This window comes from Thamnophis sirtalis, unplaced genomic scaffold (genome assembly GCF_051295495.1).
Source record: "Thamnophis sirtalis isolate CommonGarterSnake01/CBP01778 unplaced genomic scaffold, rThaSir2_p1.2 scaffold_6, whole genome shotgun sequence".
NCBI lineage: Eukaryota > Metazoa > Chordata > Lepidosauria > Squamata > Natricidae > Thamnophis > Thamnophis sirtalis.
Window position 1 is genome coordinate 41,497,978 of NW_028261386.1, and position 23,921 is coordinate 41,521,898.

General features: G+C 34.4%; 1 protein-coding gene across 1 annotated transcript; it reads right to left on the reverse strand.

The window, feature by feature from the left end:
• Positions 1-446: 446 nt before the first annotated feature.
• Positions 447-23,731, reverse strand: DYNC2LI1 (dynein cytoplasmic 2 light intermediate chain 1). The gene is made up of 13 exons (XM_014056851.2): positions 23,618-23,731; positions 19,928-20,045; positions 18,714-18,748; positions 17,739-17,808; positions 16,302-16,390; positions 15,518-15,704; positions 13,744-13,812; positions 11,088-11,165; positions 8,419-8,495; positions 7,917-7,987; positions 6,333-6,430; positions 5,126-5,218; positions 447-917 (listed from the first exon to the last, which is right to left on the reverse strand). The coding sequence occupies exons 1-13, from the start codon at positions 23,629-23,631 to the stop codon at positions 855-857; spliced, it is 1,062 nt and encodes a 353-aa protein (XP_013912326.1). The 5' UTR covers positions 23,632-23,731; the 3' UTR covers positions 447-854.
• Between the last annotated feature and the right edge of the window lie 190 nt (positions 23,732-23,921).

Sequence of the window (23,921 nt, forward strand, 5' to 3'; positions counted from 1 at the left end):
GAGGACAAGCTGTAAATCTCTTCTTTCAGCACTGTCATAACTTTGAAAGGTAGCTGAACAAATAGTCACTAACCGAGGACTACTTGTATTGAAAAGACAAAGTGAACTGATGTAATTGATGCTAGTTGTATCATACAAACCAGTTAGCCATAGACATAAATTATGCATGGACAATTGAAATGAATTGGAATTACTTTTTATTGAAATTGTTGCATACAAATGTCATGTATAAGTATTTATATATGCATGAGAAATCCTTATATATAAAACTTATCTTGTATTGAAAAATTTATTTAAAATGTAAATATTTTTCAATGCAGTTTAAATTGGCTTAAACTATTGACGTGTGAAAACATAAAGATGAATTTCCTTATTTTCAAGTATACTTTTGCTAAGATCAATAAAATCTGTGCATTCTGCAATTAAAGAAAAACAGTCTGCAAGAAACAGTGTTAGTTCTGGACTACTGCATTGTCTAATAGTTTAAAACGTATCATTTACTGCATGTGCTGATGTATGGAAAAGTTATGGATGCTTATGGCTCAGCTGATAAACAACATACCACAATATTATACAACTACAGGAATTATTTAGTCAAACTTTTGCATCAATGTAGCCAACAGATAATACATATATATGCAAGGTTTTAATATAATGGCTGGCTATGCTAGCCATCTGAGCAGTAGGACATCAATTTGCTGTTAGTTGATTTTTCAGGTACCTTTTCAATTCTTCTTGAGACAACTGATCTCATGTCATATATTAAACTGCTCTTAAAACCTTACTTGAATCCACTGAAACACATGAATTCTAGATTTAAACTGAAAGATTGATGAAAGGTAAATAATTCTCAGTCAAGAATCAAATTCTATTTCTTTCCAGGTTTTAGCAGCATTTCTTTTGTACTGTTCTAATTCCTGAAAGGGAAAGGGATAGATTGAAACATTAAATCACAAGATCTTAACAATTGCATTGCACTTTTCAGCTTGCGAATATTATGAATCCAACTATGCATCACATTTTATATTCTACTGCAAACATTGAATCAGACCCATTCTTTCCCTTTGTATCCTATACACATCTATATACTACTAAAATTCTTGTGTCTGACTATAACTATCATTGGGCAAATTGGTGCATCAGTTTCATCTTTGAATCTGCAAGTGGTTCATAGAATAAGCCATGGTTAAAGATGTTTTCAGGTACATTTTCTACATTAAGCAAACTCTATTTTTTTTTTAATTTCATACTGTTTCCGTATGCCATGGTTGGCTAGAAAATTACTGAAGTACATTACTGTAAGAGCACTCATAACAACCACTTGCAGTTTCAAAGAGCCCTTACCCAGGGCTATACTGAGGCATGGAAATAGTTTTTTATTTAGTAACTCAACAGTTCAAAAGTGAATTGATTTTGAATTTTCAAAATAAAAAAGTATAAATATGGACTAAACAATTTATCATCATAATAAAATGAAAACATTTTTCATAATTATGGACATTTCATAAATTAGTTTAATTTGTCACATATCTTTTTGTAAATTTAGCAAAATTGCTAATTGACTTCTCAAATTTCAGTCCCTTCTTGTTCTCCAGATGCATATTTACTTATCTGATCAGGCAGAGCAGAAACAAAGTGACTTGAATACTAACAACTGTGCAAACAACTTGAAAAATATCAACAATTGTACCAAGTACTAAACATGTGAGCTATAATTAGTTTTTAAATCTAGTGTCATCCATTTCAGGATGTAGCACTAAGATTAGTTTGAATTCTTTTTCAAATGGAAAGGATTATGTTGCAGCTGTGATCTCCACTGATCAAATAAGCCTTAATTCTGAGTTAACTGATTGTAAACCATTCTGAAGAGTTAGGATTAGGAATGGGGAATTTCCTTATTTTAAGTAAAGCTTACCAAAATTACTTTCTAGTATCACAGTCTGATAATGATATAACTAAACAACATTAACCATTGCAAAATACCTCTGAAGTGCATAACATTGACAATATATGTTTATTCTATCAAATTATTTGTATTAATAAAATCTGAAGTATACAGAATCTCAAATCCTGTGATTTTAAATATCTTGTGATAACAGAGCCCCTTCATTGTCACTACAAGCTAACTTCATTGAAATTCAATTCCAGCCTTATTATCATCAAGAACTGGGGAAGTGGGAATCATCTGTGCTGAATGAAAAAGTCATAAGAAAGAAGTAAACTGATATGCATTATACATGTGGTGTATTCTAGAAAAATGGTAGGATTTTTCCATGGCAGCTGAGCATCAGTGCAAAAAAAAAATCCAAACAGTTTCATTCTAGGACAGATTTTTCTTTGACTTTGAGAAAGATTTGGTTAGAAATCGTGATCTCTGGTGCTGCTTCCAATCCATGGTCCTTAATGTCAGCAGCAATATGAGAAGTATATAAAACTCTATAGATAGACATTCTGAGTCCAAAGAGCAACATGAAATGATCAAGGAAAAATGCACAAACTAAAATGCTACCATGCATGAATACCTCCAAGAAACAGAATACAAAGCATTATATTTGACAGTATACCTTTAGCATAAATGCTCTTCTCTCTATAAATGCTTTATCTTTAAAAGAATGTATGGAACAAAGGACTACAAAAGGGGGGGGGGAAGATTAGCTTTCTGAAGCATTTAATACTTATTCTTAAGATAACAGCCATTTCACTCTCAATTTTCATATAATTATGGGAAATCCTGATGCATTTAAAAACTGAATGTAGCCAGGGAAGTGTTTTCTTACAGATGTATTCAGGGTTATCTGGCAGCTTTTAAAATCAAATGAAATATAAAAATCCCAAAATGTTTTCATAAAAGCCAGTTCAAATGTTACAATAATCTTATAATAACCGAACTTCAAATGGAAATTTTAGGGAAATAGCTGCAGATAATTTTCTTTTGACAGAAACTTGTCTATTACCATATTTTTCCTGCAATATTACCAGCAACAAAAGCTGTAGCAACATTCAATGGCATCAATAACGATAACAATCTTTCTAAAAGAAAAGAATGCTGCAACTAAGAAACTCCTGGAAAAAGATTAAATCATATTGAAAATTAATCTTACTGCTCCCCTGATTTTCCTATTTTGTTAATAAAAGCAGCACCCAATCACATTTTGAATGAATGAAAAGCAAGAATGTATATGACAAGCAATTAAACTGAATGCTCTATTCTAAGTGACAAAATAAATTCAGTAACATATCTGAGCTCTATGAAAGTCATAATCCAGTGGAATGTACACACATTCATACATAAATCAGGATCACAATTAATGACCTAAATCTGTCATTCCGAATTTATTTGTCATCTAGTGGAAGTACCCTAGAATATGTATTTAATTGTAGATGATTTCAGCTCCATAAATAAACATTATATCAGTTAAGATAATAATTTGGTTCACTATTAATGATTTGATCCCTAAGATGCATTTATGTTAAACTGTGTAGGTCTTTAAATATAGTGTGGAAATTCAGAATTCAGAAAGTTGTATAGAAAATATGAAGTTGTTTTAAAATATGTTATATGGGCCTATTTTTACAAAACTAGCTTTTATTTAATGCTAATGCATATTATATATATAGTTTTCTGAGGTTTTCGCGGGTGTTAGTATGTAGGTCTCTAGTTGTTCGGGTTTTCTCCCGCGTAGAATTGGAGATGTCTTGGCGACGTTTGGTGGAAACACCAAACCTGAAGTAGTCTGAAGCAGCCTGAAGATGACGAATGAGACTTCGTCGAAACGTCGCCAAGACATCTCCAATTCTACGCGGGAGAAAACCCGAACAACTAGAGACATATATATATATATATATATATATATATATATATATATATATATATATATATATGTGTGTGTGTGTGTGTGTGTGTGTGTGTGTGTGTGTGTGTGTGTGTATGTGTATGTATGTATATGTATGAATGTATATATATGTATATTTTGTTGTATTTGCTGATAAATAAATAAAGGGAGACTAGTATAGATCTATTTCAAGCTATTTAGCTCTCATCAGCTAGCCATACCCTTACTGGGATTTGAACCTGGGCTATATTAAATACTAGGCAGACATCTTAGCCATTAGGCCACAGGCTCTTATCCGTTATCAGCCAAGCCAGGGTGAAAGGTATCTGTTAGATTTTTACAACCCCCGGTATGCCCAAATATGGGAGGAAGATCACTACTTCCATTCTCTATCCTTCGGCTCGTCATAAGAGACCATCCAGGCAGAAACCCAATATTTTTTACTGTTGCCTTTTTGTTACATTTGTTATATTTGTGCTGATAAATAAATAAAGAAAGACTAGTATAGATCTATTTCAAGCTATTTAGCTCTCATCAGCTAGCCATACCCTTACTGGGAATCGAGCCTGTGCTGTATTGCCTCTTAGGCAGATGTGTTAACCACTGAGCTACAGAGCTCGACTCCTTATCAGCCAAGCTAGGGTGAAAGGTATATACTCGATTCCCAGTAAGGGTATGGCTAGCTGATGAGAGCTAAATAGCTTGAAATAGATCTATACTAGTCTCCCTTTATTTATTTATCAGCACAAATATAACATATATATATATATATATATATATATATATATATGTATGTATGTATGTATGTATGTATGTATGTATGTATGTATGTATGTATGTATGTATGCATGCATGCATGCATGCATATATGTATGTACGTAGATATATATATACCCAGATAAACAATTTTCTAGAAACTAATATTAAGCTATCCAATGATAAATATATCTCAAGAGAGATTTCGTGGGACCAGTCTCCTTGCTGGTCCTTCAGTTGTGACATTGAATTTTTGCTGCTCCTTTGGAGACATGCTAGCTCACAATTCCTCACGCAGGAGTCTTTATCTGTTTTCTTTCTAAAGTAACTCAAATTGTTGTGTGTTATGTTAGGAAATTATTATTCAAAGTGATTTGGAAAAAAAACAACCTCCTTTGTGATTAAAAGAGGCTCTCTGACCAGAAAAGCTCAACTTTAATAGTTTTGGACATATTTATAGCAACTGAGGAACACCAGATAAATTATCCAGGTTTTATTATAGAAAATATGGCCACAATAGTAGCTTAACAACATACCTCATTTTTTTGACTTCGCATGGCGTCAACTTCATTTTCAGCATATTGTGGATCCTGAGCTGGGTCCCTAGCTTCTTTGAAAATGTCTACTTTCTAAAAATATAAAGTAAAAAGTAGAAAAAGTAATTTTATTTAACTTGCTTAACTTAAGTGTGCCTTGAAATGTCCCTTAACAAGTGTAGAGAAACATTTTCAGCCCAAGTATCCCTTTTTCCTCTGGTAATTACTTGTTGTGAACTTTTTAGTTGAAAGGCTCTGCATTTTATATTATATTATGATTAATTATAATGTATTATTGTTTTCATTATTATTATTTTATTACCAAACTATTTGATATCCTAATCAGAACTAATGCTGTGAAGGAAGTTACCATTTTTTGCTGCTAAAATAATCAAATTAGAGCCTGCTCCCCTTTCCTTCCACCTCTGAATGAGTGGTGGGATTCAATTTTTTTTATTACTGGTCTGTGGCTGTGGCAGGGGAAGGATACTGTAAAATCTCAATTCCCTCCCCACTCCAGGGGAAGGTTACTGCAAAATCCCCATTTCCTCCCAATCAACTGGGACTCGGGAGGCAGAGAATAGATGGGGGTGTGGCCAGTCAGAGGTGGTATTTACCGATTCTCCAAACTACTCAAAATTTCCACTACCGGTTCTCCAGAACTGGTCAGAACCTGCTGAATACCACCTCTGTTTTGCATACAGATATGTCCATCAAGGACACTAGAACTGTTAACATCTCTGGGTTCTTTCAGGCAACTCTTATTAGTAGAGCTAGAAGGTGGCTTGGGTGCACCACATGTGATTTATGCAGTATTAGGCGGAAAAGCAGCTTTGTGTCTACAATATTTCAAGCAAAATACAAGAAGACATTCAGTCCACAGTAAAATTAATACTCCTATAGAAACATCTTTTTTTTTCTTTGCAGCTCATTCATATATAGGGCAATTTATGATGAAGGCCATAGGCTATGATGGCTGTGGCCAACTAGGCAGTACTTGATTGCTAGCAGAACATTAGCTAAAAGGCTGGGTCTCCATAGGGATTCAAGTTCCTTTGTTCTTAGTGGATTCAGTTATATTTTATTGGTCCAAACTGTGGTGAACAGAACTAACAATTTGGGTTAATTAGAGGTAATTTAATATATCATTAATGATTAATAATAAAACAATAATATACTCTAATATACTAATTGGAAATAAGCCTACCTTTGGGGGAAATATCTTTCCAAAAACTTTTTTCCATAAATCCAAAGGTGTTTGTGCATGCAACTTTCCAATGTCACTATCAGCAGCAGGAGGTGGTCCTAACAATTATTTAAAAATATTTGTAATAATATTCATTCAACAGTTTAAAAGAGAAGTAAGCCATCTGTCATCTGCTGCCTCTTCCCATTTTTTCCAGGACACCCCGCCATCTGAATGTTCACTGGATGATTTGAATCAGTTACTTTCTCTCAGCCCAGCCTACAATGGTTTCCCAAAACTAAGACCTAATCAGAAAATAAGCCCTAGCATGGTTTTTTGGATGCTTGTAATAATAAGCCCTACCCCCAAAATAAGTCCCAGTTAAAGTTGTCCGTCAGATGGATTTAGTGCCACATTTTCCTGAAAATAAGACCTAACTGGAAAATAAGCCCTAATTGCGTCTTTTGGAGCAAAAATTAATATAAGACCTGGTCTTATTTTCGGGAAACACAGTAGGCTGGGCTGAGAGACAGTAATTGATTCAAATCATCCGGTGAACATTCAGATGGCTCAGGCAACTCAGAATATTAAAACTGCTGTACCATAGCTAACATCTGTTACACATCTGACTGAATGTAATTCTTACTGAACTCAATAAGACTTACTGCTGACTAGATAGCTGTTGGATTACATTGTAATTTATATAATTAGAGTAGTACTGAAGATATTTGAATCTTTCAAAAAAAACTGCAATCTATTTCAATGATATTATACATAAATGTATTCTTTGATGTTTCAGAACTACTTTTATTTTGTCTGTTTCATCCCTGTATTCCAGGGGTGTCAAACTTGATTTCATTGAGTGCTGCATCAGGGTTGTGTTTGACTTCGGAGAGCTGGTGGTGGCGACTGGAGTTGGGCATGGTCATGATGGGCGTGGTCATGGTGGGCGTGATCATAGTGGACATTTGACACAGGCTCAAGATTCATTTTCCCCCTTCTCTTCTTTCTTTCCACAGTTCTTTACTATAACCATTTTCTTATCTCTTCTACCAGATATTACTGGCAAATATTTATTACCCATGCTTCATATTCTACTAAACTTTTTATTTCTAAATTTATACCCCATTGTTAATAGTAAATTGCTTTTCCAGACAGAAAAGCTATTTATACTATTGTGTGTTATTATTCAACTAATAATAAAAATACAATAGTATAAATAACATGATAATACAACATCTAACACCAGAGGTAAATTTCCAGTATAGTAAATAGCAGCACTCTGCTGGCCGAAAACAGGCCCCGTGGAGGCCCCGGACAGCCTCCTTTTGGCCTCTGTGGCTTCCTGAAGCACTTTGCTGCCTGAAAACAGGCCACAGGGAGGCTGCCCCTGGCCACATCATGGCCCATTTTGGCCAGCAGAGGCACTATGGGTCAGTCCATTGATATTTCCAGGCCAGCCCTGCAGGTCAGATTTAAGCATCCCATGGGATGGATTTGGCCCGCGGGCCTTGAGTTTGACACTCCTGCTGTACTTTCTATATTCTTAAATCTTCATGGGCAATAATTAAACCATAGTCAACCAAATTAAAAAAGATTACCAACCTATTTGACTAAGGGAGTCCATTCCTGCTGGAATAAAAAGTGGTTTACTTGGGTCCACTGACATGGATTTGCTTTAAAAATATGAATAGAATAAATTAGTTATAAACCTTGTTCAAAAGTTTAATTTGCAACATGTAGGAGCAGGATATTCAGTTCAAAAAGCACTTTGAAGTATGTGAAGGCATAAATGAAACTCCTGCTGCAACTTTTTAAATAAACAGTGGTTTTCCTAGGATTGCACAGTGCTACTTTTTCAATAAATGCCCATTTGTTACAAATGCTTTGCTCATTTAAAGCAGAAAAATATTGTCTAGACAAAAGCCTAATTTAAAAACATTTTCAGCACTTACAACTTTGCTTATTTCATAAACCTTAATTGGGTGGTCAGTATTTGAGAGCAAGAATCCTTGATCATGTAGAAGAGTTGCCTTAAAATCTATTTGCATGTATTTACTGAACATTTTGGACAAGTTTGCCATTTGTATAAAATCATATAACTTACCTTCTATCAAAACCAAAGGCCAAATGGTTAATAAGTGCACGTGTTTTCAACCACAGAGCTTCTGATCTGCTAGTAAACTGAGAGAAGAACATAACAATTTGATTATATTCTTCACATAGTAAAATGCCATACCCAGACCATTCAAAACTTGCCCCTCTTTTAACATGAGTGAACATACACTGATTTCTATGACCCGTACAGGTAGTCCTTGACTTACTACAGTTCGTTTAATGACCAAAGTTACAATGGCACTGAAAAAAGTGAGTTATAGCCAGGGGTGAAATTCAACAGGTTCTGAAAAACCGGTAGCGGAAATTTTGAGTAGTTCGGAGAACCGGCAAATACCACCCCTGGCTAGGGGTGGGAATGGAATTTTACAATATCTTTCCCCTGCCAGACCCACCAAGTCACGCCCACAGAACCGGTAGTAAAAAAAAAAAAAGGATTTCACCACTGGTTATAACTATTTTTTATACTTACATCATCCGTTATATCATCCCCATGGTCATGTGATTTACATTCAGATGCTTGGCAACTGACTCATATTTATGACAGTTGCAGTGTCCTGGGGTCTTGAGATCACCTTTTTTGACCTTTTGACAAGCAAAATCAACGGGGAAGCCAGATGACCTTAACAACAGTGTTACTAATTTAACAACTATAGTTAATTCACTTAATAAATATGGCAAGAAAAGTTGTAAAATGGGGCAAAACTCACTTAACAAATTTCTCACTTGACAACATTAATTCTGGGCTAAATTGTGGTCATTAAGTTGAGGAATATCTGTACTTTGATGTAGACATAATATTTCTAAGAGTTTAAGAATTCATTTATTCTTAACACAAATAAGATTTAAAGACTAGTTCACATCTATCTTCTTTAAAGAGTTAAATATTATCCCTTTTTAAGATACATATTAATTTTTTAAAATCATTAATATATTATTTTAAAATGATATAGCATATGTGACCGGTTTCCTTGAAAATCACAAAAAATGTATTGGAAGAGGATTTGGGATGTGAATTCTATAAATGAGCTTGCATTTCTTTATAGCATACCGCATTTTTCGGAGTATAAGTCACACCTTTCCCCTCCCTAAAAGAGCATGGAAATATTGGTGCATGTTATAAACCGAATATAGCCATTTTTGGCCTCCCAAAGCCCCGCACCCGCACCCCATTTTTGCGAAAAATGGGCCTTTTTTTGCAAAAACTGAGGCGTTTTTGCCTTCCCCAACCCCCCCCCCCAAAAGCACTCTGCAGGCTTCAACAGGGCTGGGGAAAGGCAAAATTTTCCCAGTTTTTGCAAAAAACGGCCCATTTCCCACAAAAACAGAGGTGTTTTTGTCTTCCCCCAGCTCTGCTGAAGCCTGCAGAGTGCTCTTGGGGCCAGGGAGGACAAAAACTTTTTTTTTCTTTCTTACTTCTTTGAAATCTTGGTGCATCTTATAGTCTGAAAAATACAGTAAATCTGCCATCAATTTATTTTGGAGAATTGATCATAAAAATCAGTTATGAGATTACATTTATAATTTGCAATGGCTAAAAAAATAACATGGCGGTAAAATATTTTGAAGAACAATTGCAGCTTGCTTTAATGAAATCTATTTTTCATTTTTAACCATTTTTAACCAATAAATATAAAAATTGTGTTCTAACATCTTTATTTATATAAAATCATGTTGAGTAGACAGCTGGGTATGGAAGAGTCCCAATCTGAATCTTTTTAGTAGAAAACGTTAGTAGAAAACTTTAAAATATATCCATTTTAAGTGAATATATTTATAATCTTTGTACTTCTTAATATTATATAATCACTTATATGCAAATATAAAATGGTATCAGCATTGCAAAATGTATACATTTGTTGTTTCTTTTTATTAATTTTGCTTTTCTACTCTTGTAGTTTTATATTTCTGTATGAATATGTGTCTGTTTCAATAGTAACTTTTAAAAGGCCTGGCCTTGAAGGGACCTCTGAAATATACTTAAAGGTAACATCAGAGAAAAGGGAATCCTACTGAGGATCTGCTGGGAGAATATTGGTTCTGAAGCATGTCATGAATAAAGTATCTATGCCAACAGATTGATACATTTCAACAAGATTGGTTAGTCAATTAAATATCAATTAAATCCAAACACAATAATTTAATTCCAACTACAATACATTAATTTAATTCAGAAGCTATCAAATGTCCACACACAAAAAACTCATTGCAACATAAAAATGATTTTAAAAAATACACTAGAATTTTCTTTATTAAAGATACTTAAAATAACCATAACCTTTAGATTTAAACCTATACTATCTATAGTGTTACAAACTTATTTCTGTATTTCCTTTGATTGTATTATATTTTATAAATAAAATGTGCCCATTTTTCCATCTGGCAAATAATTGAACTTTTCATTCATTTACTGTATGTTCCCTTACAGCGTATCTTTTTCAAACCAGGCAGGCTCAATATAAAGTAGCATTCTATATGTAATTGTATTTGATATTTATATACATATACTTTATTGGACTGTTTTAAAATATATCTTCTGTAAGATGAGATTTGCTTTTTTCATTCCTCCTACACAGTAAGTTTTTATTTTCAGTGAAACCAATACACTCAAAAAGATTAAATACCAGTTGGATTGTACTTCTAAAATACAATCATACATACCGCTAAAGATGCACCATAATAATGAGCAACAAATCGAAGTGTCTTGTATATTATTTTTTTCATCTCAGAATCAAATTCCTAAAAAAAAAAATAGCATCTGAGATATTTTACAGTATATAATAGGGTTACATTACATATTTTTAAACTAAGAGATAACTATTTAAAAATTAGGTCAAATGTTACTTTCATCTCAGTATCAGCAAACCATATTATTATTTTTCTGAAAGGTAGCAAGTAACCATGGTGTTGTTATTAAATTATCAACATATCTGAAAGCAGAATTATAGGGATTATTTTTTATCAACCTTTGGTTTAATACATTTAAAATGATCCTAAGTATATAGTATATGGATATGTTTAAATGTATTATTATTACTAGAAATAAATTAACCTAATGAATATGCCAATGTATATGGTGAACTTTTCCAATAATGGCCAATTGTTCAAACTATTATAGCTAAATAATAGTAACAGTTTCCAAACATTAACTAAGATCTGATCTACATATAATTGTTCTAGTCCAGCAAGTCTTGTTTATTGGGCTAAGAATAAATATCTGTACATGAATCAGGCAATTGTACTTTAATTATTAAATACAAACCATGATTATCTCAAACCCAAACATTTGTTTGGCATATTACAATTAAATTGGAATTATTTAACTTAAACAACAGAAAAATATGATTTAATAAATCAAGAGCACTTCTATTATAATACAGGTAATCATTGACTTACAATGGCAATTGGGACAGAGATTGCCATCATGAAGTGAAACAGTTGTAAACTGTAATGTCATGTGACCACATTGCTTAGTGACAGCAATCTAGCCAATTCTAGTTGCTGTCATAATACAAAAGGAACTGCTTGTGGGATTCCCAAGCAAGCAGTGTAGGAGGGCTGCAGGAAGGTGGGAGGCTCCGCTTAGGCCATGCACAATTTGAGGAAGGAAATGCTGTGGTGGGAGCAGAGGGAAGCTGGGGAAGGAGGGCATGGGGTGCATGTGAGGGCAAAAAGGCAAGGGAAGGAGGGCACAGATGTGGGCAAGCATAGAGATGCTAGGGAAGGAAGGTGTAAGTAATGGAAAGCTGGAGAAAGAGAGTGTGGGGTACATTCAATTTGGAGAACAGTGTGGGTGGCCATGGGAAGGCCTGGCATGGTCAGTAACTGCCTCACATAAGGCCAGGCTGGCCAAGCCTCATCACAGTGGAAGACGGTAAAGGTTGGGTGGGTGTTGCAGAGCTTGTGATGGCGGCTGGGGCTTGTGTTGTGATGCTGGGTGGCTGGCTGTGGTGTAGAGTTTAAGGTGCGAAGGGGTGCTGTTATATACAGAGGCCAAAAGGGTAGAGATGGGGAGACAGATATAGAGGTGGGGGGGGGGGGGAGATTTGAAGCACCCCTGTGGCTATGTGAATAGGCTGCCAAGCACCTGAAGTTTGATCATGTAACTGTAGGGGGGTTGCAAAGGCCATAATTTTGGGAACCAGATGTAAATACCATTTGTTTAGCATTGCTGTCATCTTACTGCTGAATGAATGGTCATAACTCGAAGATTATTTGTATTATATCATAAGACAAATAAGAATAACAGAGGGATAACATGGCTTCAAGATTATTGTGCTTTAAGTAATGTGTAAGTATTAAATTATGAATATTTCACTAATGGACAATTGATCATAATTACACTATTTCTTCTGAAGTTATAATTCTGATCAATTTCAGCTGCCTGTCTATCTTTTCAAACTTGTTTTAACCATAACTCATCAGGGTCTGTTCATTCTGTTTTTGGAATGTGGCTGAGTCATCTTGAAGGAATATGATTTCTAAAGCAAGCTATTAAAAGAATCTAGGTTTGCAATGCTAATAATTATGTATTATACAGGTGATTTGGTACAAATGTTTTATCTTGCTACCTAAGTACTAAGAATGAAAGCTTTCTAAAATATATCGAACCCTACCAAATAATGTTTAGAAATTGCATAACATTTAAGAATGCAAAAGGAATGTGTTTATTTTTGTTTTTAAAAGCATTAAAATGAGATAATGAAAGAAATATATGTTAATAGTAAGCTATATAACTAAAATACTGAGATTTTATAATATTCACAGTTTAAGGAACACACAAATTATGAAGCATATTGAGGCTTAAAATATTTCTTTAAGAGGAAATTCTTAGATAACAGGTCTTTGCTACTAATTTATCTCATTTTAAGTCTTATCTTGTTATTAATGTAACTCATTTTCCAGGGCTTCTTAAGCTGATCAAGATGATCCTTCAAAAAAAATGCCTTCAAAAACTTATTTTATAAATCAATGCCAGGGCTTTAGAAATTGAAGCTATCATTCAATTCTGATCAGAGGAACAGATCAATTGTTAAGTGATGAAAGCGTGTACATTTGCTACAGAAAGAAGAACATACTAATAATTCACTCTTTTTAAACTGGGAAACTGTAGTGTTTACCAGAAACTTCACTGTTACATAATTAACTTATTCATTCCCAATGGTAACTGTACACATTAGATTCCTTGGCATCAATAAACTAAAGGGAAAGTAATATTTGGTACAAAGAAACATATATAATAAAATTATTTTAAAAAATAAAAATCCAAACTCACAAAATTGTACATAGCAGAAAAGCTTAAATGAGCATTACTTACATGAAATAGATCATATTTGCTTCCAATTATAACTAGTGGAATTGGAAAAGGGTCAATTAGCTCACGATCCTAATAAGAAAAATAGTATTGTTATCAATTGCAAATGTAATGACAATTTGCTGAAAAAATAATGTTCCATATTATATAGATAACTCTCATTTCTCAATATAAGCTTGGAATACATAGAATTTAAGACTGCATAGCACTTAACCTGCAGTAGTCAAATGGGGATGCCAGTAACTCAATAGTGGCTTATGCTACTGTTTTGAAACATGTGAAAAAGGTTGCACAGTAGCAGAAGCTAAACAGGAAGAAACTGAGTAGATACTGAGATTGGTGGGAAGGGTTTCCTCTTGTCCAGGACACCTTATCTTTGCACTTATAGGTGTGATTTTCATAATAGACAAAGTGGGAAGGTGCTGGGCCTTCTCCCCCTACAGAGTGTTGGTAAATTGGAATCAATGAAATAAATGAAGCAAGACAGGAAATGTATTTTCATAAGAACATATGTAGTACTGTGATTCGACAGATCCTTAGTTCATCTAGTCAAGCATTGTCCTCACAGTGGCCAGCCAGTTGCTCACGGAAGCCCAATAGTCTCTCAGTAGATCAAGTTATACTTCCATCAAGCCAACAGCCACTGATCTCCATCACTTCTATGAAATGAACTGATCTGTTCTTTATTTCTTGAATCCAACTAACCTTATAGCCAGCACCACATCTCATGATAGCAAATTCCAAGATTCAGTTACTTGTATAAAAAAATTATTTAATTTTGTCCCTCTCATTTGTCTCCTTTCAGCCCTAAAGATTCTAAATGTCATAATCTTCCCCAAAAGGGAAGTTGCCCTAGTTCCTTGATCATCTTGATTACCCTCTTCTAAATCGTCTGTATTTCCACTACATTCTTTTTGAGATACAGTTACCAGAACTATTTCAGATGTGGCTGCACCATTGATTTATGTGCATTATGACACTGACATCTCTATTTTCAGTGCCAGAGTCAAAACTGTTTCTTCCCCATCTAGACCCACACATTCTCTAGGTACTGAGAAAACACTTTGACAACATTACTTAAATGGCTTGGGGAAGAGATAGATGGAGTATCAGTGTCATCAGCATAGTGATGATACTTAATCCCACACTGAGGAATGACCTCACTCAGCATATAAAATATGTGAAACCTCTATACAAGGCAAAGCACCAGGTATATTTTCAATGACAGCTTTGGAAATCTATTTTACTTTCTTCAAGAGAGCAAATTACCAATTGAGTGTCAAGGGCTGGTATTAACGTCCCTAAAAATTCATATTTAATTAGTTGTCATGTTATCAAAAGACACTGACTTTGTGATAGACACTTGAATAAGTGCAAAGTATAGAGTTGTATTGAAGATTGTTGGAACTACATTTTTTCCTTAAAACTATAGCTTCCTTGAGTTGCCTTGCCAGGTAACAAAAATGTATAGAAGTTATCACCCTTATTTGAAAAGGAGATTATAAAACCAATATCAAAGTGCTTCTGTAAAATCGTATCTCCTGATTGTTGTAACATGCCATAACAATAGCATTAGATGTCTAACTCATAAGAAACCTTATCTCCTTTCTGCTCCTGCTAAATTTTCATTAAATTGCTATAATTTTCCATTGAACAACTTCTTTTATATCTAATAAATTTTCACTCATGCGTGAAAATATAAAAGAATTGTTTATGATTCTCAAAACAATTAACTTTGTATGAGATTGTGACATATGAATAAAATACTAGTTCTTACAGGATGATCCTTTGGCACATTGCTCCACATCTTCCGCTTAATTTCAGTAGTTATTTTGGAATTGTTTTGTCCCAGTTTTGATATAATTCTGTCTACATGCTTTCTAGTAATTTGTAGAAGATTCTCCATGGTTGGCCAGAGTTCATTTGGTTTTGAAAGATCCAAGACAAGAATAACAGCAAATGTTCTACAAAAAGAAACCTTATTTTTTTTAGATATCACCTTAATATTTCACCCATGAGAACTTCCACATGAATCAAAACATCCCTTCCAAAAGTCTAAGCAGACCTAAACATTAAAGAAATACATTTTCCCTTGAAAATGATTTAAACTTTACAGCAACATTTACTATGCTCTATTATTAGTTGGATTGATAAAACCTGTTACTATAGATTAGCAAATGGTCCAAGAGTGAAATAGTAGTACTGGCAAAGATAAAAAGACAAAGGACAAAAATTAGATTCTTTCCAATTTAAGAATATAAATAATACTACATTTTTAATTACTCCCCCAAATAGATAAAACTAGCAGTTAGTCAGCTGTATTATAATAAAAATTGATCACTCCTTTGAGGATGTTAGAATTTTACAATTTAGACAGGCCTAACTATATAACACTCCAATTCTAACATTGGCAGACAACTTGACAGCATAAACTTCAAGCAACTAAATCCAAACTATTTTTTAAAAAAATGACTGAGTACTTAAAATACAAATAAATTTAAAATTGAAATACTTTCTGTAAAATGAAATTACTTTTGATAATTAAGCCTTTCATTGCTTACCTTATGTTAACTGTCATTATTGGTATAGGGATTAAATCCAACAATGAAATTCCACCACCTAATTCCCAAAAGTGAGCAATATCTTTAGGCTGAAAATGTAATAGGAAAAAACCCTCACATTGTAATGTCTTGATGCATTAGTAACATTTTTAAAAATTATATAGCTGTGTTTTCAATTACATAATTTTTCAGGTGTCAAAAATGATAAAATACTGGTAGGATTTTTACATAAAACCTAAGATATTTTTGGTTCTATCTAAATAGTCTTCAATTAAATATAAATATACCAAAACCTATGATTACCAGATATAGATGCAATGTACTTTACAAACAAATTACACTATAAATAAGCTTCAGAAACGCCACCATTCTTGTTGGAGTCAACATAAAGAAACTGTTTTATTGCCAAGAAAGACAGAGAATATGTTTCCAGCTAACCTTAAACTACCTAAGCTCATCTGGAGCCTACTTAACAGAAAACATATTGTTGCTGGGACATGTAGCATTAGAAAGTAGAGGAAGTGAAGTCAAAAATATATTCCTTCTTCATATGTAGCTAATATAAAGATCAGAGAGCTAAAATATTACTTCACTAGTCCTATGAGAAGACTTTGTTCTCATATTAGCAGACTTTCATCTGATTCCTGAGGTGGCTGGGTATGTTTATCACATTATAATAGATGACTGGCATCTTTTCTTTGGAGATTTACTGAAATTGAACATTTTGCCACTTTATATTTTTGATGTTGATGAGAAAGAGAACTGCCAGAAAATCAGTCAGGGTTTGTCAAATAACAAATCTATTTCACAGACTTAAAAATAGAAGAAGGCAAAACAGAAACAGTAGATTAAGTGAGTAGCAATTGAAAATGTGACTTATAAATGCAAAAAATAGATGAGCCAAAACTAAGAAGAAACTAATACAGGCAGATGAATACAAGAAATATAATATAAAATGGGAATCAATTTATTTACTTTATTGGAGATAACTATATTTTTGTTGAGAGATGATATAGATACACTGCAATCTATATAGTAAATTCATTCATTTAAGGCAGAAAGAAACAATTAGATTACTGACTCTAAATCTGCATTGAGGTAATACTTTCCAGACATGGGAACATCATATGCTGTCAATTTTCACTAGGTTGTTGTCAATTGAAATATGGTCAAAAATAAAACTACAAACTGACAAAGACTTATGATGCAAATATATAATACTGTTTCCAAGCATTGCAAAGTAATTTACTGAAAATACAAGTTTTCTAAAGCTCATTACAATAATGTAAAATGGCCAAAGGCTTTTACTGGATAGTGCTCATGACTTTACCGATAAGAGATGTAATGCACTGCTCTATAAATCATGCTGCAATTCTCAAACCCTAAAGTTTAATACAACAGCATTCATAGAAAACTTTTCCAAATCAATATACTTACTGTATTATGCCCCTTTGCTCTTCTTCCAAAAGTATATTCCAAAGCTAGGGTTGGTTTTGGAACTTCATCTCTAAAAGATTAGGATATCCCACCCACCAAATTTGCAAAGTTACTGACAGGCTAAGAAAAAGTATAATATTATAATGTTAAATATTATAAAAACAAGTAATTTGCACAAAACTTTCCACTTACATTCCACAGAAGAAAAACTGGCTAGGGAAAATTATTTCTAATGACTACATTGGAATGAACTTCTATGTAATAATTAAATTTAAAACTATTACAATTTCCAGTAGAATATTTCTAATAACTATTCACTTAAGAAAAAAAATCTAATCAACCGAATAGAAACTCAAGGAATCACAAAGAGTAAAATATGTATATTTAGGAATGTTTACTCTTTATATTGGGAGTTTGAAAAAGTAGAAAATTTGGCAAAATGAATATACAGCAGAAATAGAATTTGCCATTGCAATGTCTCTGGCTGCTAAAGAACTAATAGTACTACTTAATGAATACCAACAATTTAATAATAAAAAAGCAACATTTCAAAAAATGGTCAAATATCTTATGCAAGATATATTGATTTCATAAATGTTAGTGCTTAAAATGTCATAAAAGCTATTAGTTATTTTAAAGCATAGATTGATATATTTAGTTTGCTAGATATCAGAAAAGATATGGTTCAAAGCAAGTGGGAAATGGGAATACATTCTGAGTTTTTGATAAGCTCTGAGAGACCCAAAACAAATACACTGAAGTATCATTCAGTCGAAAGGTAGGTGCATATTAAATGTTAAATGACAAATCCTATAATACTTGTGCACAAACACATCTGATATGATATTAACTATACAGTATACAGTTTCTTCTAGATGTATGGTTTGAAAAAAATTATTATATTGTATTCCTATAAAGATATTGTTGATAAATACTTTGAAAATATGAAATATGTTTCAAAGTTTAAACACATACCTGTCAAGGCACCTCAATATAATACTAGTCTTACCCTAGAAATTAAAAACAAAAAATGCTATTGAAATGCCAGTGATGCATGCATATTGTATCATTCTACATGTTGTAGAGTATTCTCCAAATAATTTCTAAGAAAATGTTTGAAAATTACAAACTTAGCCAATTATATATCATGTGATTATTGGCAAGTTGGCTTCTACTTTTTATCAGAATGCAGCTGTACTGGTATTATTACTATTAATTGTTCAAGATATTGGAGATGATATTATTAATAATAACTACAGAGCACTTAAACGCAAGAATTAGAGTAGCTATTACATTCATATGAGGAATCATTGGTAATGGTATATAGAAAGTTAATCAAATAATGTGTTTCTACAGGAAGTGGTTTAAATTGATGAGATGGAAATAAAACGGAATGCATGTAAGACACATAATGTTCAATATATAATTTATTGCTTTATGCTATAAAGATTAAACCATTGGAGAAAACAGTCTATTTATGATATGTTTTTCTTGCATTTCTATAAAAATAAATACATGATTGGTTATGTTTTTGGGTAACTTTTATTTTTATAATGCTGATTCCATTCATTCTGGGTATCCTTACTTAAAAAATAAGGCCCACTGAGATTGGTTATACTTATTTTTAATAAGTATGTCCAAAATTGTAAATTCTATCAGTCATTTATAGATTAATATATTTTCTTACTGAAATATAGCAGAATATGTCAGCAGTTCAAATTTAAGTTTGTTCACTAAGACAGCCTTCTCCAACCTGATGACTCTCAAACTGATTCAAACAACTCCCACAATGTAAAATATGAAAAACTGGGAATTGAATCCCAAAATATTTGCAGATAGTCTGGATAAAGTTACAGGAGGCAATCATTGTCACTAGAACATACAAGTAAGAAATGCACATAGTACAGGTAGTCTTTGTTTTGCAACCATAATTGAGACAGGCAACTTAGTTGTTAAACAAATTGATCACTTAATAAAAATATCACAATTTTACAATTTTATTTCAGCTTCCTTTTGCTTTATGAACTTAAAGCAAAATGAAAAAAATTGGTCACAGTTACTTTTTCATCACCGTGGTAACTGTGAAAGATTGCTAAATAAGTTGATTGCTAAAGGAGGAGTATTTCTTTTATTATATATTTAAAACACAAAGTATTCTGCTTAAATAAAAGTCAAATACTGATCATTACCCCATTTTTATTTCCTAAAAAGAATAACGATCTTTCACAACATTCCAGAGTATCTCTGTCATCGTCATTGTTTTCTCTTTTCTCAACTTCCGCTTTAGCAATATCCCATATAGTGTCACTAGTAAAGAAAACAAAATACACATATCTTCAAACAGAATAATGTCCCAACAATTGCAGTTAAAGAAGCCAGTTCTGAATTAGTAGTTAAGTACCAGACTAGAAACCAGGAGACTGTGAATTCTAATTCCACTTTAGGCATGAAGCCAACTGGTGATCTTGAGCCAGTCACTCTCTCTGAGCCCTAGAAATGAGGCAATAACAAACCACTTCCCAAAATTTTTGCCTCCCCAAAAATTTTGCCAAGAAAACTTCGTCAAGCTGTCATCAAATATCAACACTGATTCAAAGGTACACACACATACACACACACACAAATCATTTAAGAAGCTACTTTGACAAACCTTTCTTCACTGAAACTTGGAACACTAATAAATACCAAATACTAGCATATTTTTAAATTAAAATTATATATATTAATTGGCTATGATATGAATTACTCTGTAAATATGTACTTATGTTAAAATCAGAATAGCACTGAGAATCATTAAAATGCATGAGAGTAGTTTGTGACACTTGAATTCTAAACTGTACAGGCTGGCACTCAGTTTTGCTCTGTTTTCACATTAATACATTTTTCCTTTACTGTAGGATAAAGGCAGGAATGGCTCTTTTTACAGATCGCTAACTCACAAGGGGTTACTGGCTAATTGAAGTTTATAAATGATAAATGGCTATACATTATAGTTTTATCAATAAATAAAAGAACAAGAAGAATGCTTTTGACTCATTCATTTAATTGGATTCTTTATCTAGTTTTAGACCTTGTGTGGAGAACAGATTATGTTTTGGGTCAATTTAGAGTTCACAAACAATAACATGTTTGTGTTAAGATGCACACTCTTAAACTAATACTGTTGAAGCACTTGTTTTTTTATAACAGCATTCAGTCTTTTGGGATAGAAGCCTATCAGCATGGCATATTTTGCCTTGGGAATAACTATACATGAGACTGAATTCAGTAGCACTTCATTCTAAGATGTATGCACTGATCTGTACTCCACCATGGTGGTAGTCATAAGAGTAAACACTCTTTTAACCTTTATTCCTCCATGGATGCAGTGGATATACAAAATCTATACACTTAAAATGCCAAATTTTTGAGATGTAAAAAAAGCCCGTTCCTGAATCCTATAGAACAGGGGTGTCAAACTGGCAACCCGCAGGCCGGATGCATCATGTGCAAGCCACGCCCACCATAGCTCCGCGAAGAAGAAAAAGGTCATAATACATCACATGATGGCAACATGATGTGGCAAGTTTGACACTTGTGCTATAGAAAGTCTGTGGGGATGGCCTGAAGAGGGTTGTGCACAGGAGATGACCTTGGAATTTGGAGCACTTCTGGAAGGATTCCCAAGGCAATATATGCCTTGTGCCAGGCTTCCACCCCAAAAGACGTGAATGCTGTCATAAGAACAAGTGCTTCAACAAAATATTAATTTAAGGGTATGCATTTTAATGCAACCATGTTAATATGCTTTTTAAATTTTATTTTTGCTCCCTAAATGATTTCAGTTTGTTTTTCAATTGAATTGAACAGCTTATATGTTATAGTAGCATGAAGAGCACTTGCCTATAAAGTCATCAAGAACCAGACACATGCTATGATAAAGGTAGGAAAAATGTAGAATTGGTCTGACTTTTTTTAAAATGGAAAAACCTGACATTTTAACAGGGGTGTGTAGACTTTCTATATCCACTGTATGTCCAGGTAGTTTCTATGGCAACAGCATGGAACTGGTTTGCCATTGACTTCTTTGGGGACTTCCTCCTCATCTCATTAGCAGCTACAGGTAATCCTTGACTTACGATGAGCCTGAAATTTACGTTGCCTAGCAAGAAATTTGTTAAGTAAATTTTGTCCCATTTGATGACTTTTCTTGCCATAATTGTTAAGTGAATCTGGATTCCCCATTGACTTTGCTTGTCAAAATGTTGCAAAAGATGATCACATGACCTTGGGACACTGCAATTGTCATAAATATGAGTCAATTGCCAAGCGCCTGAATTTTCACATGACCATGGAGATGCTGCAATGGTCATAAGGATGAACATTGGTCATAAGCCACTTTTTTCAGTGCTGTTGTAATTTTGAATGGTCACTCAATGAACTGTTGCAAATTGAGGACCATCTCCAACTCATCCTACTGATGAGGTAATATTTGAGTTTTATTAAATTTCAAGTGCATGTGTGCTTGTCCCAAATTCCCTGAGAGCATATCCTGTTCCCATCCCATAAGAAGGTCTTTTCAATTGCCAAAAGTACAGTGGCCACTTGGCTAACAAAGCCATGTATGGTGATGACAGAGGACCCTGCAAGGAGGCGTGGACTTCTCTAGATCCTTTTCCTTAGTTGGAATTACAGGTAGTCCTTGATTTACAGCAGTTCATTTAATGACCATTCAAAGTTACAACAGCACCGAAAAAAGTTGTGAGCATTTTTCAGAGTTATGACCTTTGAAGCATCCCCATGATCATCTGATCAAAATTCGGAAACTTCGCAACTTGGATGTATTCACGACCATTACTAAAGTCATGTGATCCCCTTTTGCAAACTTCTGATCAGCAAACTCAATGCTTTGCCAGATTCACTTAACATCTGGGTTACTAACTTATCAACTGTAGTGATTCACTTACCAACTGTGGGGAAAAAGGTCGTAAAATGGGGCAAAACTCACTTAACAAATGTCTCACACAGAAATGTTGGGCTCAGTTGTGGTCATAACTTGAGGACTATCTGTACGGGGGGTGGGGTGGGGTGGAAGGACGATGACAAACAAATCTGGATACGATTACAACAGATAGATTAGTCCACAGAATTTGAAAGAAGTTGGAAGGGACTTTGGAGGTCATCTAGTCCAACCCTCTCTCCCCAAGCATACCATCTATTTAATTCATGAGTGCTTCAGGTGGTTGGAAGGGAGCTGACTTGCAGTCTGTGCGAGTCAGCATCTCATAAGCAGCGCAGCGGGAAGGCAGACCACACTGTTCCCGATCGCTTCCATTTTCACGCTTTGCACCTCTGACCGTTTGGATCAACTTGTTCACCCGCTTTAGATCCAGAGGGTGGGATCCCACTAAGTGATCGCGCAGCACCGCCACTGCTCGTTCACTTTTAGGGCGGGAAAGTATGGAAAAATGCATTTGTGGCTCCTGCCGCCGCCCCGAGGCAAGAATTGTGCCGCCGTCAAGCTGCCCCCCTTTGCCCACAGCACCCTTCCCCGCTGGCGCAGGAACAAACAGCAGCCCAGCGAGCTTCACTCTTTCTCCGAACAAGAAAGCGAGCGAAAGTGGCAATTTGGTCAACAAACGGCGGGGATTTTAGACCGCGATCTACTCCTCGACAACCATGGCAACGGCGCCTCAGAATCACACCCGCCATCGCTTTCTCTCTCGCTGGGGCAGCGGCGAGGAGGGATGGGGTCCAGGACACTTTCTGTCGAAAGCTGACGCGGAATGCAAAAAAGCCCGGGTGCCGGACATACAAGCGGCCCCACAGTAGGAATATCCCGTGTAACACGTCATGGGTCCCCACTAAGGAAAATTCAACCCAATAGGTCTTCTCTTTACCTGGCCCCAGGCATCTCTTCTCAACTTCGTCAAAAAAACGGCGCCGACAATTTTAGGCCTTGATCTACTCCCAGGTCGCCATGGCAACAGCGCCTAACCTGCGAGCGGAGCTTTATGGGAATTGCAGTTCTTTATGGGAATTGTAAGAGAAATCTTTCGCCACCAGTGAAACTGCGGGGCTTACTTTTTTCCTTTGCGTAACTCATAATCCTGCCTCGCCCAAAGTTGTTAACGGGTTACAATCGATAATACCGCACAGATAATACTGAAGGATTTGTAAAATGCGGGTCATTAAAGTTTGATC

Coding starts and splice junctions, on each gene's coding strand:
- DYNC2LI1 (XM_014056851.2), bottom strand. Junction 16,391..17,738: donor GAGCAAAGGGGCATAATACA/GTAAGTATATTG, acceptor TTACATTTTCAG/CCTAAAGATATTGCTCACTT. Junction 6,431..7,916: donor GGACTCCCTTAGTCAAATAG/GTTGGTAATCTT, acceptor AATAATTGTTAG/GACCACCTCCTGCTGCTGAT.